The sequence below is a fragment of the Artibeus jamaicensis genome, unplaced genomic scaffold (genome assembly GCF_021234435.1).
Source record: "Artibeus jamaicensis isolate MK-2021 breed Jamaican fruit bat unplaced genomic scaffold, CSHL_Jam_final contig_497, whole genome shotgun sequence".
Classification (NCBI taxonomy): domain Eukaryota; kingdom Metazoa; phylum Chordata; class Mammalia; order Chiroptera; family Phyllostomidae; genus Artibeus; species Artibeus jamaicensis.
The window spans coordinates 8,636,837-8,656,762 of NW_026521863.1; the positions used below are offsets into that span (position 1 = coordinate 8,636,837).

At 52.5% G+C, this 19,926-nt stretch overlaps 2 protein-coding genes across 4 annotated transcripts in view; both read right to left on the reverse strand.

Moving 5' to 3' along the window:
- Positions 1–4,090, reverse strand: part of TIAM2 (TIAM Rac1 associated GEF 2) — a 197,910-nt gene extending 193,820 nt beyond the window's left edge. The window contains exon 1 of the mRNA XM_053668779.1: positions 3,749–4,090. The gene's annotated coding sequence lies outside the window, so the exon portion shown is untranslated. The remainder of the gene's footprint in view (positions 1–3,748) is intronic.
- A 2,931-nt stretch (positions 4,091–7,021) lies between these two features.
- Positions 7,022–19,926, reverse strand: part of SCAF8 (SR-related CTD associated factor 8) — a 181,915-nt gene continuing 169,010 nt past the window's right edge. Inside the window, exons 20-21 of one of the 3 annotated variants that reach the window (XR_008392283.1) lie at positions 11,870–12,063; positions 7,022–8,758 (exon numbers count right to left, since the gene is read on the reverse strand). Coding sequence is in view for 1 of the 3 variants with exons in the window: in XM_053668784.1 (XP_053524759.1) it covers positions 11,980–12,066 (87 nt within the window). In the remaining 2 variants the exon portion in view is untranslated. Of the gene's footprint in view, positions 8,759–11,858; positions 12,067–19,926 lie in introns of those variants that run through there. The other 2 variants (XR_008392282.1, XM_053668784.1) reach the window with 2 other exon arrangements.

The following is a 19,926-nucleotide window of genomic DNA, read 5'->3' on the forward strand; positions in this document are numbered from 1 at the left end:
TGAGGAGTTCCAGCTTCTTTTATAGAAAACAATTACCCACCTCTTCCATGACGTTGATACGTTTTATTACATTTAAGGAATATAAACACCTGGGCCAAATTCCACCATAATGTGCTCCAAAGGACTTTGGCTTGTGCTATATCAAATAATTACTTTAAATAAGTAAGCTATCAAGTGGCTCATTCACTCATGTCTGCATCCAGCAAGTATTTTTCACAAGCCTACTTCACACAGGGCATGTGTTGGATGCTAAGAGTCTTCCCTCTCCTGAGATATTACCATTAGTCTATAACTTCAAGAGTTCCCACCTTAGGACAATAGTAGAAAATGCAGAACACTATTCTCACAGGTGCCTGAGTAAACGGAGCAATGAATTAAGACCCGGGAAGTCTGGGAGGTCCTGGTTATGCCCCCAACATAACCTCCTTTTCCATAAAATGGGACAATTGCCATGATCTTTAAAGTTAGTGTACACTACAAATCTGGGAGATTCCAGGATTTCATATGACTGGCAAGTTCTTTGACATTTACAAGTACGGCAATGTATTATTTTATATCACAACTTTATAATTTTTTGTGACATGATCCACATGTTGATCGTAGCTTAAAAAGATATCTCCAGATTGCCCCACAAATTGCTAGATATGTTTAACTACATACGAGCTTGGAGCATTTGCAAGAACCTTGCAGCCAATGGAGCTTGCAAATTGCCCCAACGTGATAACGGCGTTTTTCACGTGTAACTTATAATCTTCAATGCTGATCTCATTGGAGAACCTAAATGAATCAGAGGCAAAGCCTTCTTTCATTGCTTTAATTCTGTGAAATGTCACTCTAGGATGCCTTGTATGTGACATAGCACTTCAGTGCAACTAACACACGTTAACATGCACAAAGCTCTTTATAGCCTTACTTTCAAGAATCCTGCACCCCTAAGTCCCTCAGCAAGTCATGATTAGACATGTGAACCTCAGCGCCTTGAATGGTAATCAGCGAGGAGGCCCGCCACCTGTTGGCGCACAGCTCCGCTGCCCACCCATGAATTCACACGCCCAGACTCTCCCCTGTAATCAAGAAGACATCTAAGAATCACCTGACACACCAGACCCAGAGCAAACTGAAGCGCATTCCTACACACTGACATAGGAGGACTCTGCCTCCAAACCCGCTTCCCTCCAGAGTTCTTTTCTCACTCATTCCAGGAAGCTTAAATGAGCTTCTGCTCTGTCAGCCTGAGCCCGTGCTGAGTACAGTCCTGGGGAGAGGCTGCGACCGGATCATCTCTAGCCGCCATAATGCCTTTGGGTGAATTATGAAGGGGACCCCTCCAGGGGAGAGGAGGCCACCAGGGGCATGGCAAGCGAAGAACCCACTGGATTTCAGCCTCCACTTTTCCATCACACAACCTTGTGCAGTGAACAACTTGCACAACTGTGCAAGGTGGCACGGCCAGATGTGTAAAAAAAAAAAACAAAACAAAAAACTGTTCTAACAAAGGCAATGACCACTAGAGAAGAAGAGAGTTCAAGGCCTAGAGAGAAGCAGAACGCCAGCCGCCTGGGGTAGGTATTTGATTGACGCACGCAGGATGGGCGGGCGCTCAGCAGATGGACAAGTGGAGCAGGAACAGTGTGAGCAGAATGTTCGCTCACTTCCAGACGGTGGTCTGGCAACAGCGACTTGGAAGTCGTTTGACGGGCGTGTGTCTGTGCATGTGGGTAAGAGGGGGGCGTCCGGGGAGCCGTCAGGAAGTGGGACTGGAAAGGCAGGCGAAGGCCAGACTGAGCAGCATTTCACAGGCACATCAGGGCGCTGAACCCCGATTCTGAGATCGCTGGGGGCTCCTTTTGTAAATAATAAACTCCTCTTCGGGTGTGCCTTGCCACGCACGTGTTTCACATTTTCCAATCACAAAAGCCTGATCCTCTGAGCAACCTGAGTCTTACCCTAGTAGAACAGAAGTTTGCTTTTATACCTACTCCAGTCTCCACACTGACTTTTAGAGAGTGAACACCTTAAAGAATATCAGGAAATATTGTTAAGTGTGTATACACGCAGGTTTTATTGGTTATGCTCAAATTACAAGCAGAGTCATTGACGCCCTTTATTTGGAGTCTCGGCCTGATGGAGCATATGGTCTGCACCTGTGAGAAACTTGGAGGACTTACGATTTAAAACACTTTTTTTTTAGACATACTCTGGCTCCAATCTATTGGAGAGGGAACTGAGATGGTCAAGTGCTATCCCTTAAAATACTGATGTCGACCGCATTGAGGAACAGGGAGAGTGGGTGACTAACCACGAGGAGACCCCCAAGATCTTCGCCACGTGGCGAATAAAGGTCACATCACCAGTATGCAAGGCTCTCTGAGGATTACAAGGGTCCCCGGGCCGCCACAGAGAAAACGCGGGACAAATCCCCCAGGGATGGAATTATCCTCAGGGCCAAGCCGCCTTCCCCTCTCCCTCCAGTTCCGTGAATTCGCCCTGCTTTTGCTACTTCGCATGAAAAGAAGGGGCCGCCGGGAAGCTCATCCCTATTAAGTTTCCCGGTTTCTTAAAGATAAGCCGCCCGGTGCAGTCTCACTCCCGCACCTTGACGGCGGCCGGCGGCAGTCAAGGGTGGGAAGAATGGGCTCTTTTCTTCCCAAACTGTTTTTGGTAAATATGATCCATTTGGGACACAACGTGTCGGCTTTCCCAGAAACCTGGCACCTCGCCCCCCCATCCCCGCCCCCCAACAGCAGGGCCCGTGGAGGGCGGCGGCCGGCGGCCGTGGGACTTCTCCCCCTTCCCAGGGCGGCGCAAAGCCCCACCGCCTCGCAGGGCCGGGGGCTGGGCCGGGGCTTGGCTGGGTCCCCGCGGCTCAGAAAGTTGAGCGGCCGCCTGGCCCGGACCAGCTCCCCCCTCCTCCCCCCAGCACCTTCCTCGCGGGCCGCGCCCCCGGCACCCACGACGGCCTGGATTACGGCGGCGACTCACTTACACGCGAGGCCGGGGCAGAGCTGGGGTAGCGCGTGTTAAGTGACTTCTGCGCCGGGCCAGGCGCCGGGGCGCCACCACTCTCCGCGGGGATCCCGCCGGCTCTGCGCTCCGCAGCCGCGACCCTCCGCGCACCTCCCAGGAAAGGAGGGGAGAGCGCCGCGAACAAAGCGGAGAGGAGGTGGGACTCGGCCGGCGCCGGGCCCGCCCGCAGGGCGGGGGGGGGGACGCCGCCGCCGAGGGAGCAGCGCCGGCTCCGGGCAGGTCTGGGGCCCGCCCTCCGCCGCACGCCCGGGGCCCCTTACCTTGGCTCCCGCTGGAGGCACGGAGCACGGGGCACCGGCCACCCGCGGGCCGCCCGGCCGCCGCGCCCCCAGCGCCGGGCCCCGATGGAACGTGGGTGGCGCCCGGGCGGAGTTGGAGAAGTTGCTGGAGTCACTCGGTCCGCCTCGGGAGCCCGCGGGGAGCCTTCGGGGACCGCGGCCACACTGCCCCTGGCCCAGCGAGCAGCGCCCGTGCCGGCGAGAGTGGCCCCAGCCTCCCCGGCCGCTCGGCCCGCCTTCCTCGCCGCCCCGCCCTGCCCACCCCGTTCTACCTCGCCCAGGCCCCCTCCTCCCCCACAGCGGCCCGCGCCAGCCCCCCGCCGCGCCCGCGGAGCCGCGCCCCGGGCGTCCCCGGAGCCCCTGACCCTCGCTTCCTGCGTTTTCTTCGGGACATCCCAACTAACCAAAAACAAGAACTCAGCAAGCACTGATTAAGCGCCTACCCTGATCTAGGCGCTCCTGCTGCCAGCGGACGCGATGTGCGAAGCAGATCCACGCCCTTCCCCAAAGAGCTCACGGTGGAGACGACGTTTCCGCGGGTACCACCCAAGGCAGAAGCAGGCGAGGTCTAAGGTCCAGTGGGCAGGCAGGAGACACAGAGCAGACCGGTCGAGGTGCCACTTGAGACTGAGAGTTCTGGAGAATTCGCCCTCTCCAAGTGGAGAAGCTGCGGGTTTATTGGAGACACCTGAGTGACCCAGCGGGCCCGGAGAGGGGCGGGAGGTGGGCCAGGAGGCTCTGGAGAGCAGGAACCAGGACTGTGTTCCTGGGACCGCTGCCCTTGATTTCACAAAGGCTCTCCCTGGAGGGGAGAGTGAAGGGTAGACTGATGTAGTGCGAGTGTGGCTCCTCCAAGAAGCAGACGCCAAGGCAGGACTCGAAGTGGGGGATTTTCTCAGGGGAACTGGCTGTGGAGCTCAGTGGGCGGGGCGCGGAGGGAGCCCGGGCCAGAGCCTGGCTTTCTGCACATCTGACCCCAGTAAAGGAGGGAGGAAAGCAATCAGCCCAACGTGCTGCTCATCTAGGGAAGGTCATCTGTGAGTCCTGCCCTCAGAGTTCCCCATCATAGGAGTCCCCCTTCTCCCCAGAACCCACCTGCCCCAGTATCCATGTCTCTCTCTACCAGTCACTGCCTGGGAGCAGTCAGGAGGGCAGAGTGGCCTGGGGCACAAACCGGGAGATGAATTTCAGAGACAGCAGCCAGGGCTCTTGGTCAGTTAGGCTCTGAGATAGCTGGAGATGATAGGAAATCTGCAAGGAAAAATCCTTCAGCACCCACAGTCTAAAAGAAATGCAATCGACTTTCCCACACACCGTTTTTAAATGACGGCCCAAGGGTTTCCTGTGAGCAAGCAGACAGGCCTGGCTCTCCACCTTCCGTGGCCACGGGCTCTGTGCACACGGAGCCGGTGACTGTGCCTTCCTGCTACGGGCCTGTCCCTGGTTCTATCTCCATGGTGCGCAGGTGGCTTTGCCTGGGGAATGCTTCCCACTTCCCTGGCCTTTCAGTGCTCAGTTCAAGCATCAGCACCTCTAAGCATGTCAACCTATTTCTGCCACAGATCGGCCACTCTGGTTTTTTTTTTTTTCCTGTGATACCCCCCTGCTTCTTGTATTGCATTTTTCCACGCTTCTAAAACATTAATTTTTTTTCTTATTATACAAGTAATATGATCATTGCACAAACTTGAAAAAACACAGCCCGAATGCCTCCAAGTCCCCAAGCGTTCTAGGGACACAGTGTCTTGATAGCCAAATATATTGTCCTAGTCTGAGCCCCCATCCCACAGGTGTCAGTCAGGAGCCAATCAGGAGAGGAAAACAAGACAGCAATTAAACAGGGAAAGGTTACTATAAAGAATTAACTACGAGATTTGGAGCAACCAGGGATTGGCTAGCAAGTAAAAATAATTCAAAAGAAAATAGGAAGAGATAAGGGTGTGAAGGGAAGCCACCGCCCCCAGGGCCCAGCTGGAGCACCCAAGGAGGAGCCTCCCCGCCCCCAAGCCAAGCCGCAGACCCCGTGGGGGAGGCCATGGCCAGGGCTCACTAGGAAGTGGAAAATTCCCTGTGGTATCGCACCAGTGGCACTTGCTGAGACTCTACCCTCTAGAGCACGAGAAAGCTGCTCCAAGGGAGCATCTCATGGGAGCACTTCACTGCAAAACCACCCAAAGACCGGGTGACAGGAGATGCTGACGGGCACAGGGTGCCTGCCCGTGGTGGCTCTGCACTGCAGGGTCCCGGCGACCAGCAGGCAGAACCCTGTCTCCCTGCACTATCTCCCCACGCCCTCCCCTGACAGAGCTTGACAGGAGGCAGCTGGGTAAGGGAATCACAGAAAGGGCCCAGGTCCATTTTTACAGACAAGGCACAAAGGGCGACTTCGGGGCTGACTGGCAATGAGTTGAGAATGGCAGGACATGTCACCTCCGCTAGTCCAGGCACTGTCCGGGTTCCCTTCCCCAAATATACCTCCACATTCGAGGCGAATGCTACCGTTTCTACAAACCTCTCCTGCTGGCCCGACCCCCCTGGCCATTGTGCTCCCCGAGGCCACTCCTACTGTCTCTCAGCATTCCCCTCCCCCCACCACAGCTTTGCCCAAGTGAAGTCCTGGGCTCCCCTTATCCCGTCCCTGACAGCACACTAAAACCAAGCTGTGAGGGGCACCAACATTTAACAGAAGACTTGGGGAAAACAGAAAGGCGTCAGAGAAAAAAGTTAAAACCAAATGTGGGTCCCCAATGGGTGAAACCACCTACAAGGCTCCCTGCAAGGTGTCCCTCTCCTTAGCCCAAGTCCTGTACAGGGGACCGGCAGATCCTCCCGAGTCCAGGCTGCAATGCACCAAGGTCTAGCGAGAGAGAAAAAGTTCCTCCTCACCCACAGTCTCAGGCCCAGTCCACTAAATAAATAATAATCTGTGGAGATGCAGCCCTGTCTGCGGTGGAGATGAACATTCATGTTTTCTTAGGAGGAGGAATTCAGCCCCCAATACTAAACTCTCTCATTTATTAATCCATTTGCGGAACGTGTACTCCGTACCTGGCACTGAATCAGGAGGGACACAGTCTGTGTAATTGGTATGACCTGAGGGAGATGGTAAATGAACGATTTTACAAATACAGCCATTGGCTGCGTAACATTTCAGTCAATGACAGTGAACCCATAGATTATAAGGGAGCGGAAAATTCCTCTCGCCCAGTCACATCGTAGCCCCTGTAATGTCATAGCACGGGCATTACCCACGTGCCTGTGGGATGCTGGTGGCCCAGGCCGGCTGCGGTGCCTGTCCTATACGAGAACAGCACACACAGTTGGTTACGTACACGCCCAGCACTTAATGATACAACCGACCACGTCAGCGGCTTATGCAACTTCAGTCCCGCCAGCTCCGTGCGTTGCTAAGCACCCTGTACAGTGCGCCATGTTCAATCTTTTACACCATCTTCTGACGGTGTCTTGTCCCTGTCTACACCGGCACTTACCACTGTGTTCAGTTGCTTACAGTGTGCGGCACAGTAACTCGCTCTTCAGGCCTCACCACTGAGCACGCGTAGCAGGCTGGGCCGCCACGGTTTGTGTCCCTGCACTCTGGGGCGTTTACACAACGATGAAATCGTGTGATGGTGCTCTTTCTCAGAACATGTCGCCATTGTGAGCCGATGTGTGACTGCTATTTTTTTTTAAAGATTTTATTTATTTATTTTTAGAGAGGACGAGGGGGAGAAAGAGAGGAAGAGAAACATCAATGTGCAAGAGAAACAGATTGCTTGCCTCTCACTTGCCCCCAACTAGGGACCTGGCCGGCAACCCAGGCACGTGCCCTGACTGGGAATCGATCTGGTGACCTTTCAGTTGGCAGGCTGGTGCTCACTGCACTGAACCACACCAGCCAGAGATAACTGTTACTCTTTTTTATGTCTCTGCTAAAGATGCAGAGTATGATGACGACAGTTAACATGGCTCTAGGGCTCCAGAGGGCCCCCTAGAGGAAGTAGCGTTTGAGCTGGGCCCTGGAGGATGATTTGAGTTGGATCATTCCAGTAACACGGTAAATTTGAGGCTCTAAGGTGGGAAAGAACTGGGACCCTTCCAGAGGAAAACCAGTAGGAACAAAGTGACAGGAGAGGAGGCCAAAGAAGCAAGCAAGAGCCAGTCATGCTCTTGTAGGCATGGCGAGGCTTTTATCCTCAGAACAAAGAGAACCCCCTGGACAGTTTTAAGCACCAGCCTGGCCAGGGGGCCGGAGAAGGGACTGGAGGGTGCATTTGGGAAGAGTGTGGGGGGAATATGGGAAGCTAGTGCTCAGAGCAGAGGTTGGACCTGGAGAGCCGGACTGAGAAATGATTGGCTTGTAGGAAGAATATACAAGCCCCGAGTGTGGCCGAGATGCCCATGGTCAAGACTGTACAATAAGAAGGGACAAAACCCTGGAAAGGTGGGGTGGGTTGGCGACAGGAACAGAGATGGAAAGCCAGGGACGTGGGGACAATCAGGAGGTTACACCAGGTCACCCTCGCTGCGGAGAGGGTTGGCTTCTGTGTTTGACTAACCAGATGCCCCAATGAAAGCAAATCTGCTCCAGAAGATGAACTGGCATTTCTGCTCGGGGCATAGCCATCAAAACTATTCAGCTACAGTGCCCTCCTGTTTTCTAAAAAGTTAAAAATAATATGAGGTAAAAACAAGCATTTTGCCATGTTTTCTTGCAGAATCTTCCTATGAGAATTACCCAGCTCCAACTCCTTGAGGGAAAGGATCATGCCTTCACCCTTCTACCCCCAGAAACTCCGGACACTTCCCGGCACATAGGAGGCACCTGGCAACGTTTCCAGAGCTGGATTTTGTTTCCAGAATCTCTCCAGGACTGTGCGGTGTTTCGTTGGGACTTCTGGTAGCACAACATTGAGCTGATGGCTTTGACAAACAAGTCGTCCTTCCCCCCACCCGAGATCCACCTGAAAAAGAGGTTCCTTGAAATCCCCTTCTTGCTTTTGGAAAACTCTTCTTTTAAGTTGTGGCTCTCGCCGGTCTTTCTCAGCACCGGAGAGAAGAGAGTTGTGCCGCCCCGTGAACTCTGCCCCTGAAGTCGGCCTGGGCCCCACGGACTACAGGAATGACACACGCACACACACGGAACAGCAGTGTCCCTCCAGAATGGCCTTATGGAATGCCCATCCCCACGGGAGCAAGGGCAGTCTCTGTGTGGCGTGAACAGGAGTCCAGCGATGGCTACTTCCACTGAGTGCCTTTGCATCACTGTGTGCCCATGACATTCACAGGCTCAGGCAGGCGAAGGCCACGTGACTCAAGTCCAGCCATCCCTCCAGGGAACGGCCTTTGCACGGAAGGCCACATCGCTGCTTCCTGAAGGCTGCTCAGCCAAATACAAATGAGTGGGCCACTCATGAGCTGGCATGATTCACTTCGCTGCATTTTTCAAAGTCCTGAAAGAGAGAAGGCAGTAGGGTATAATCCCAAAGGGCTGCATTTAACCCAAACATCTGGATCCCCCCTCCACTGAATCCACCTCAAACCACCTGTGCATGTGTATGATGTGCAGGTGACAGGTAGAGCTGGAGAGTGAGCACACACCTGTGTCCCTGGGTGATGGGTCTCTCTTTCCCTTGGATTCATCTGACCAGTTCTCATTCCCACCGATCAGTTCCTGGCGCCTACTTTATCTGTCTTTGGAAGAAGGCTGATACGCAAAAGAAAGGTCGCCTGGTAGGATCACTCCTGGATGATAAAAGGTCCCTGTTTGTTTGGGAGACTGCTCAAGGCTGCAGATCTAAGAACTGTGCTTAATCCCACAGAGACTCTCTTGGTCAGGGGCGACACCGGCCCTGCTCCACCCCTGAGCTGGGAAGCATCTCCAGGCGTCCACAGGGAGGAGGCAGGGGCCTCGGAGCGCCCTGGAAGTGCGCTGCTCTCAACTTTGAGAGCGAGTCTGCAGTGGAGCAGCCCAGCTTGCTGGCTCCTGTGTAGCCCCATATGCAGACACCCTCCAAGGCACAGTGAAGGACTTTAACCTTGGACTTCACCCTCAAAAGATACAGCACCAAAAAACTGCCCATGGCATTGATTGTTCTGTGTTGATAAAACTCGTGTTATTTTAAGTCCCTCTCATTTTTTCATTAATTCATAAGGTCCATCTGGTTAACATATCTGAAAATGTAAAAGTTAATATTTTATGAAGGAACATAAAGTACCTATCATAGTGCTCTACGCCTTAAAGAAGCCCAGTGCATTCCCGCTCACCAGCGCTTCTTCGGCCAGCACTTATTTTCACTGGAGCCCTCAGCATAGGAAATGTGTTTGCTAAACCCATAAATTTTTGCAGAAATGCAAAATATGAGCATGCCTTTCCTCTCAAATTCCCCTTTACGGCCCTAGGTTCCGCTTCTTCAATTCCCTCATCCCATTAAACTTGTTCTTGGACTTTGTCGCCGCTCCTCGGGTTGGACTCTTCCCGAATCGCTTCTATTTCCTCCCAGCCCTATTCATCACGTTCAATCATTTCCACTCTGCCCTCGACAGCAGAGTCTCTGGAACTTTCTGTTCTGTAAGTGCTGCTGCCCATGATTATTGAGAGCATTGAGCTGCCTGTTGTGAGTGAAACATTGAGCTGCAGGTTTGGATGCCACAGTGCTAAGTGGGTAGGAAGGGAGAGAGAAACAAGTGACCGCCTGCCCGCTGACGAAGACAACTCAGGCCACATTCGCCATTGGGGGCTGTTGGCGTGCAGCCATCCGGTGCAGAGACGGGACTTCGGGAGGGAAGTGATTTCTGAAACTAGATTATGTGGAGCCTGGACCGCTGCCAGGATGTTAGAACCGGCAGCCCTCGCCCCGAGCACAGGCAGCCGCAGTGCTCACTGGGGTAGGCTGGGTACAGAGGGGCAGGAGGTGCGCGTTAACCATTCCCTGCCTCCGCAAACAGGTGTCTTCGCTGATGTGTAACGTGCAGGTTTCTGTTTCAAAGCTGGGGTATTAAAGGAGCTAAAACCTGACCTTGAGCTCAGATGTATATGCTTGCCAATTTCTCCTTAGTCCAATATATCTCAAAAGAAAGAAAAACAAAGTCTTAGGGTGTCCTGTAACAGTTACGGTAATCTTCATCCAATGTGTCATATGGCTCACATGTTTATACGGACATGCATAAAAATAAATACATTTGAATGTCAGTGCACATAGACTTGCCAGATTCTTTTAATAGCTGTAGATGGTACTATCCCGTTTTATTATTTTTTATATATTTATTTTTGGTGCCCTGACCAAGGATCAAACCCATAACCTTGGTATTAGATGACACTTTAACTAACTGAGCTATCCAGCCACAGCCTTTTTTTAAAAAAATGTTTTTTAATTTATTGATTTGAGAGAAACATTTTCCTGTTGTTCAACTTATTTATGCATTCATTGGTTGACTGCTATGTGCCCAGACCATGAATTGATCCCAGGACCTTGGCGTCTCAGGACTACACTCTAACTAACTGAGCTACCCGGCCAGGGCAGATCTATTACATTTTCAAAAAAGGAATTTACAAACTTCAGTGATCGACAGAATAGGGAAATGGTTTCTCACAGAAGGAAAAAAAAATCTGCTTTTTAAATTCTGTATCTAACACATAATATAAATACTTACCTGAATTAACAGGTACATGAATGAATGATCTTTCCTATCCCAAGTTAGAGCAATAACACTTTGAACTTGTGGTTACTGTTTGGTTTTTACACAAAAGTCAGTCAGAAGCTTTAAAATCTGAACTTAAGGCTTTTAAATTAGATAAGCTTTCTGCAGGACTATATATAAGTAAAACCTCTCTATAAGATGTTAGCTTTGTATGACTACACTGTAACGCATAGGTTTCCATACAAAATTTTCAGATCATTTTGACATTACAATGTTGTCTTCTAGACTCCTATACAACTGCCGTCAGCACCTACAGCGGCTCCCTGAAGTCCATGATTAATGGAATCTGGCTGCCCCCAATTTTCCCCTGCTGTTGTGTTGAGTTTTAAAAAGATGTATATTTTACCATGTTTTAAAGGGAAAGAAAGAACGGGAAAAACTGAGTTATTAGCTGCTCTATAAGCCTCTGGAGTAACCTGCATCCCTTCCTCCGACCCCCCTCCCAGGAAGGGGCCTGGGACCCTGTTCGCACATCTGACTTTCCCTGTCCTGGAATCGGAGCCTCGGCAAACACGCTTTCCCCTGTGAAGTTTCCTAATAAAAACGGCAGGTTTAAAAGCCCAAGGACAGGAGAAGAACCGGAAGTCTCCGTGTGCACTATCGGCACGGGCGTGGCCTGCGATGATAGAATTTATAGCATTTATAAAGCAATCTGGCCTCCTTTTAAATAGGTTGACCCAATTTATCCCATGCTTCAGAAAAACCTTTGGTTAAAGTGCACTCTTCTATAGTAAGAGGAAGGTGTTACTTTGCGTGGAGTCCTACCTAGCCCTGCAATTGAAAGAAGCGATGCCCCCGCCCCCGGTAATTGTCACTAACCAGCAGCCTCCTGTGGCTGGTTCACAGGAACCCTGAGGGTTTACCTCTGGGAGAAGCGAGCAGGGCGCCGACAGGTCCATCTTCCTCTCACTGGGTGAGCTCCTGAGAAGCAAGCCGCCTGAGAAACTACTGGAGGTATTTTTGGAGCTCCCCGTCACTGCCCGAGGGCTGGGTGAACAGAGGGGTGGCTGACAGGTGGTGGTGGAGACCTGCTGTGAGCCCAAGCATCTCCCAGCTCCTGCTAAAAAAAAAAAAAAGTAAATGAAGTCCAGGTGAGTCTGAGAGTCACCCAAGAGGCCGCAGCCTCATGGTGCCCCGCCCCCTACAGTCTCTTCCCCACCTGCCAGCCCCGGGGAAAGTCACATTTTGCATCTATTTTTAGTTCCAGTACAACACAATTTCATCAGTAGAAAAATATTTACTCCTGGGGGGAAGACAACAAATAAATCCAAGAGAGAGTGAGAATGATTCCCACTCCCCTGACGCCTGTACCCGTGGAGGGGTGACCTTGACCTTTCTGCACGTTCACTTCCCCATCCTGATGCTTCTGCAGACTGTCGCCCTCCTCTCTCCCACCAACCGCCCCAGTCAGCAGCGCCCCCATTCCCCGGGCTGCTGAGAGCTGTCTTTGGTCTCCTGACCTTTGCTCCCACACCACGTGGTCCCCAGCCTTCTCCTCGCTACCCCCTAAAGAGTCCCCAACCTCCTCCTCTCCACCACCATTCCTGCCAGTCCTGCCCCCACAGGGCAGCACCCTCCTGCCAACCCTCAGGGTCTCGGGACCTGCAGGGGTGGCCTGGGTGGGTGAACACCTTCCCGGGTCCCTCTGGGTGGGCCCAGGTCTGTGCTTCCGTACAGACGACTCTGTGTTCTCTCAAGGTCGCCCCTCCCCAACTAGACAGTGGACCCCGGCAGGGTGGGGCATCACTGAGCCTGGCCCGGGACTGGGAACATGACAGGCAGCCCGCCTCGCCACGTGATCGGCTGCACAGCCGATCGGTCCCTTTTGGGCGCACGCGTGTGTGAGGCCCTGCCCGGGGGTGCGGTACCAGTACCGGTACCAGAGCACCTAGCCCACAGGGTGGGAATCTCTTCTCTTTCTTCCTCTCTCACCTCAGGCTCCCCTGAGACCTTGTTTAACGTAACTGGGTTCTAAAAATCTCCTTTTTCCTCTTTTGCTATTCCATCTGGGAGCTGGCCACTGATGAGTCTTCCTCACTGTCCCCTCCTGGGGGAGCGGGGTGGAGAAGGGCCTTGGCCTGGGCTCTTTCCAGCAGCAGCTCTTTCCCTGCTGCCTCCCAGAAACGTCACACTCTCAGCAGACTCTCGTCTTTACAAAGCTCCAGTCCCCTTCCCTTCTGGCCACCCCTCTCCCCCACCCCAGGCACGGTGACACAAGGAAAGGTCTAGAGCTGTCCAAGGAGTGACTACAACCCTGATGGAAGGGGAGGCCCGTATGTGACAGGGGTGTGACAGAGAGGAGCACTCGCAGCGCGGTGGCGTCCAGTGCCGGCTCTGGCCTGCGTACGAGGGTCTCTCCACTCTGCAACCGACTGATACGTGCGTTCACTTGAACAACACAGATGATCTCAGCACAAAACCAGCACCACGTGAGGACACTCAGCCACACACCCTCCCAGGGAGAGGAAATTCACAGACCGGTGACACTGACACGCACTGTTAACTCCGTGCCAAGCCCTGGGCTCCGCCCGTTCAACAGTGTATTCCGTTTGTGTCTGGTACCTGCCTGATGAGGGAGATAACATTATCGTCCCATTGCACAGATGAGGAGCAACCTGAGGCTCAAAAAGGACAAGCAACCTGCCTTCAGCCCAGAGCTAGTGCCCAGCTGACTCAGAGTGGACAGGAAGACAGGGCTCTTCATTTATGGACGCCTTTCTGTTTTGAGAATACAGCTCCAGATTTCCAAGTTCACAGTCACTGCTCCTGCACGGATGGTCATCAAATGTGGCCTGTGGATGAGGACGACCAGCTCCAGGACACCCAGGCAGCAGCTGACCCCGGCTCCGGTGATCTGTCCTCAGTGTCCCCTGCAGCTCCCAGAGCTCACACCGTGAAGAGTGGCTGGCTGTCACTAAGAGCTTAGGCTGTGAACCTTCTCAGGGGACATTCACACTTTAATTGAAAAACTGACGACACCTTTGAGAACTGAAGGAACAGGCTACACAGTGGGATCTCAGAAGCAGCGAGTGCAGTTTGGAGGGGGCGGGGAGGGGGCTCTCAGGCCCTGACGGGGACACAGTCACACTGAGAAAATATCGTGACCAGTGCTAATCTCGGTCATTACCTTCCCGATGAGACCCTGGCCCCAGGGGTTTTCTTTCTACAAAGTACAAATGGCTGTAAATTCTACTCAAGCCTGCCTAGCTGGTGTCATGAAAGAAGACCCAGGAAAAGCACAAGCGCCTGTCACTCGCTGAATCAATGTGCATAAGACAATGTTGCGGTGTAGACAGAGACCTGGGCAGGGGCAGATCCACACACGGAGGACAGGGGGTCACCACATCTGAGGGAAAACACAGGCTCAAACCTGAGAGCACTGCACAGGTGAGGCCGGGCACCGAAATGTCTTCCTTTCTCAGCGCTGAGCTGGCTCGGTTCGGCTGCCCACCTTTCCGGTCAGTAGATTGCACTCCTTTTCTGGGGCTGCCTTAACGAATGGCCATGAACTGGACGGCTTCCAACTACAGAAAAGTGCTGTCTCACAGTTCTGGAGTCTGCAGGTCTGCGGCCCAAGTGGGAGCCGGGGTCCCATCTCTGCTAGGACTTCACGGCAGAAAGTTTCACGCCGTTGTCTCAGCTTCCAGGGGCTGCCCACAGTCCTCGGCGCCCTTGGCTGGTTGGTGCGTCCCTCCAGGCTCTGCCCTGTGGTCACGTGGCACTCCCCTGTAGGTCTCGGTCACTGTGTCTCTTCCGACAAGGACATCAGTCACACTGGATTAAGGCCCTACCTAGGCTTCATCTGAACTCGGCGCATCTGCAAAGACCCCACTTCCACATGAGGCCACATTCACAGGCACAGGGGTTGGGACTTCGGCGGATCTTTTGAGAAGACGCAGTCCAACCCCCGGGAGCCGTGGAACAGCTCGTCTCACCACCACGGACATTCAGTTCCGTCCAGTGGAAAGCGCCAGTCTCTTTTGGACACTGACTTTGTTAACTTAGGATTCTCCCGAATTCCATGTTCCTCTCCTTTTCTTATGCTCCCTGGACATGAAATAAGTTCCAGGAGAAGGCCGGGCTGGGGACCGGCGAGGTGCTCATCAGAAGCACGGCCCAGCGGCCTGGCCCGAGGGATGGCAGGTGGGCAGGTGGCCTCCGTCCTCCCTCAGGCCACCTTGCCTGGACTCGAGTGCTAACCTTGGTCTTCACAGCAAACGCTGCTTCCCCAGGCAGGCCATGGGCAGCGTCCTTATCTCGGCCCGGAGGCTCCTTCCGCTCCGCTGGGCCACCTTCAGCCTAGTGCCGTGCCTTGCTTTGGGGGACAGGCGGGCTTCGGAAGTCCCGCGGCCATTGCACTTGGGCCCTTGGGGTCCAAAGGACCTGAGAGCTGTCCATTTTCTCAGGCTAGCCCTGGATTTGATCTTTCTTTTCTTTTCACTTTGCTGCTTCACTGGATGAGGGCTTGCCAGAGGCCCCAAGTCTCTGGGGGCTGAACCCGAGGGAACACTGCTGTGGACCCCCAAACTCTCCTCTATTCGTTCGACCCCCAGCCCCAGGGATGAGGCCCAGGAATCGGAGGGCAGAACCGCACACAGCAACGGGCAAACCCGTTCTCTGCTTCCCAGTTCCGACCCGTCTGCCCGGCCCGGGAGAGGCGTCCATCTCAGCTCCCGGCGTCTGCGTGTGTATAATGAGGCCCCGAGTCACTTGAGTGTGACAAGCTGGCCCAATAAACTTCGGCACTGCAATTCAGGCCTTTATGTTTACATCCAGGTACTGTAGTTCGCCTAGTCTGGCACACACCCCAGCACGGCCCTTGGTCGGGGTTCCAATGGTAGAGCAAGGTCTGCAGACTCAGGGCCGGCTCACAGTACCAAGAATTTGGTAATGGGGAAAACACTGGGAAGATTCCTACTCAAGCAACATTTTCAACTTACTTGTAGGGAGAAATCTTTCTTGGAAGCCTTCTAAGTTTCCAATTCTTTGAATGAGGCTGTGCTTGAAAGTCTGGCCCAGGGGTTCCCAGCCTGTGAGCTGATACATTCTTCTGTGACATTTTCATAAAAATAGTGTGATACTGAGAGCTGGAAGCCACTTCCTCTTCCACGTGCTCAACTGTCTCATATTCATCTATCCCTCATTCACCGAGTAACAAATGTGCAGCCACAGCTCAGTCCCTGGAAACACAGGCGTGGCTGCTGTCTCAGAGGAAGTTCCAGTCTAGACCCCCACCAGTGTGGGGCTAATTGCACCCCAGACCATTTTCAGAGCTGAGGGAGCCATGCTCCTATCCTCTCGCCAAGGAGAAAGCAGCAAGTCCAGCCCAGGGGTGCGGAGTCACCCCTTCTCCACCAGCCGGGTGGCTTTTGAACAGATACAGCCTCAACTTGATGCCCAAGTGGCTCGTCTCTACCTGAAAGTGTGTTTGAGTCACCGTGAGAAAGGATGGGGGATACTTTGTAAAATACCTAAGTCATAACCTCAATCGAAGGGAAAAAAAACTATGTTGCATTTCAAACCTCACTTCTGCAACACAACCTCCATCGTGCAGCTTTGTGCTCTCATTCCTCCAAAAATGCACAGACATTGTTTAGGTGAAAGGGACAAATGTGGTGGCTGAATTCGGTGGCTGTGGAAAGACGGTGACACGGAAATTAGACATCAGGAGTAGAGAACATTGTGGATAATAAGAGAACAAACAAAAGGCCTGCATTTAGCTCCTCTGCTCACGTGCTTGCTAAAGAGATGCACTTGGATACGGCACCGGAAGGTGCCCGTCCAAATCAACACAGGGCCTGCGGCGCGTGGAAGCCGTCCTCACCTGCACAGCCGACCACCGAGGACGCCGAGTGTTTGACTCAGGAGCTTCGGAGTCAAATGGAGCTGATAGAAATCCTGCTTCCATGACTTTCTAGCCGTTGACTTCGGGCGAATTACTTCATCTACCTCTGACTCGGTTCCCGCATGTGTCCGCAGGGGTCGGTCCTTGTCACGGGGGTGTGGTGGAGAGTTACACCCACACTTGTGTGGGATGCGGCACACTGCCCCGAGAGAGGCACATGTGCATCTCACGTGTTCACACCATTACAGTTTAAACAGCAAGTCTTCCAAAATTACCACTGGTGTCACCTGTGATCTATGATGGAGAAGGAATACGAAGAATCCTCGGGGGCTCTGGGGAAGGGGTCTTCTGGTGCAGAAACAAGCCGGCCTGCACCAGCTTTGAAGAACTGCGCTGTGCGGTGTGGCGCGTTGGGGTCCCGGATTTCTCCGTGCAGGTGCGACGCGCTCACGAGAATCAAATGCCTCTCTGCCTTGAACACCCACGCGTCTCCCCCGCACGTTGTTAGTTACGCTTTCTCCAGCAGTCTGGCTTTAGCCTCCTTGGGAACGGCTTCCTCAATTTTAAGACATCAGCTGTGTACCACATAGCAAGACGGCAGCAGAAAGGGTCGGTCAGGATTTCCGTTTTGCAGGAAATCCACTGAAAGGCCAGAACTGGAGACGGGAACGTGGGCAATGCCAGGGCCGGCCGTGCGGTGCGTGGGCCCTTGTGTGGCCCACGGGCCTCTGCGCCCGGGGAGGCTGAAAGCTACATTTTGTGCCCTCGGTGGCGTTTCTTCCTTGCAGACACAACAGTGCGTCCTATGCAGTTATTAGCTCGCGTTCCTGCCGACCTTCTGGGGAAGCCCCCGGGAGCTGCCTGCCAGGCAGGAGACGGTCGCGCCCTCCTGTCACACGTCTGGTCCAGCTCGCCACCAAGCCCTGTGGGTGTTACGGTTCACAAACCCGAAGTGAAAACAGCCTCTTCGCTGTTTCAACTTGGGGGTCACCGCTGAGCAGGCTCTCAGTGACGGGGGCTGCCTGTCTTTCAGACGGCTCGAGGGGAGGAAGGGTGCCGCAGACCTGCCCCTCACACGTGTGGGGACAGGGCCGGGAGCCTCCCACACTCAGCCACGGCCTCGTGGTGCACCGCCAGGTGGACTCTGCTGATGTCTCCTCTGGGAAAAGCGCGAGCTTGCACAGTGTTCATGGTGACCGGCCTGTAAGCCTTTAGTAGAAACACGTTCAAATCACGTGAAATGAACAACAGCTGAGCAGAGCAACCTCGTAATAGAGTTCTCCGTGAGTATAAAATTGGGCACAAAGATACATCCGGAGACCTTTTCTCCCCGCAATCCAAGATACAGGTGGAAACTATGAATCCAGATAAGCTCTTGGTCAGCTCTGTCCATCGACAAAGCCAGGAGAGTGTTTGAAATACAATCGCCGTCTTGTGAGTTTCATCATTGAAAACATTCCAGTACAATTAGGGGAAAAGTAGTTTGAAATTTTTGAAAGGAAGCTTCCTCACCTATTATCCTCAAAAGTTACTTACAAAAATAAGAAATGAATCAGTGTACATTTATTACCTGGGTTAAAGCAGGTGTTACAAAATGAGCACAAGCATCTCTGTTGCTGGAAATTCAAAAACTGAAAAATTTCCCACTGTTTGACATTGCTCCCAGAAAATGTTACTATGGGTGGTGGGCGAGGCTGGGGCACAGTTACGGTGGGTTTTTTAGGGGATGGTGTGACAGGGTTTTTTTTTTTTTACTGATGTGAACAAGAGATATGACTGTGTAGAATTTGTCTTTGAAAAACTTAGGTTTGAAATTTTTTAATTAATTTGAGAGAGAAATAAACATTGATCAGTTGCCTCCCATACGTGTCCCAACCGGGGGTCAAACCCACAACCTAGGTTATGTGCCCTGACCAGGAATCAGATCCACAACTTTTTGGTGCCTGGGGTAATGCTCCAACCCGGCCAGGGCTAGGTTTGAAATTTAACTTATTATAGACTTCCACCAAGATGGAGGCGTAGGTGCAAGCACTGCACCTTCTTGCACAACTAAGTTTAAAAACAACAAAGTTTTAGCAATAAAAATGCAGTCAATCCACAGAAAATTGAACTACATGGAAGTCTGACAACAATGAACCCTTCAACCAAACCGATAAACCGGTGAAGGAGCTAGCAGTGAGACCGACCAAGCAGGCCCTAGCAGCAGGAAGCGGCAGAGGGGACCACTATTGTCCCTCTCTCACCCCGCCCCCACATACAGCATCACAAACCAGTGACCTGGGTGGCCCCTTTCTGACCACGCCCCCAAATACAGCATCACAAACCAGCGACCTGGGTGGCCCCACCCTGGTGAACACCTAAGGCTTCGCTCCTCATATGTAACAGTCACGAATAGGTCAAAACATGGCTCAAGAACAACTCAGAGCCCCAGAGCCAATAAATCTAAGCGATGAAGAAATAGCCAAACTATCAGATGCACAGTTCAAAACACTGGTGATCAGAATGCTCACAGAACTGGTTGATTTTAGTCACAAATTAGAGGAACAAATGAAGGCTAAACTAATTGAAATGAATGGAAATACACAGGAAACCAATAGTAAAGGAAAGGAAACTGGGACTCAAATCAAAGGAATGGACCAGAAGGAGGAAAAAAATGACCAAACAGAAAAGAATGAAGAAACAAGAATTCAAAAAAATGAAGAGAGGCTTAGGAACCTCCAGGACATCTTTAAACATTCCAACATCTGAATTATAGGGGTACCAGCAGGGGAAGAGGAACAGCAACAGTGGAAAACTTATTTGAACAAATAATAAAGGAGAACTTCCCCATTCTGGCAAAGCAAATACACTTCCAGGACATCCAGGAAGCTCAGAGAGTCCCAAAGAAGTTGGACCCAAAAAGGAACACACCAAGGCACATCATCATTATATTAGCCAAGATTAAAATGAAGGAGAGAATCCTAGAAGCAGCAAGAGATAAGGGGATAGTCACCTATAAAGGAGTTCCCATCAGACTGTCAGCAGATTTCTCAAAAGAGACCTTACAGGCAAGAAGGGGCTGAAAAGAAGTATTCC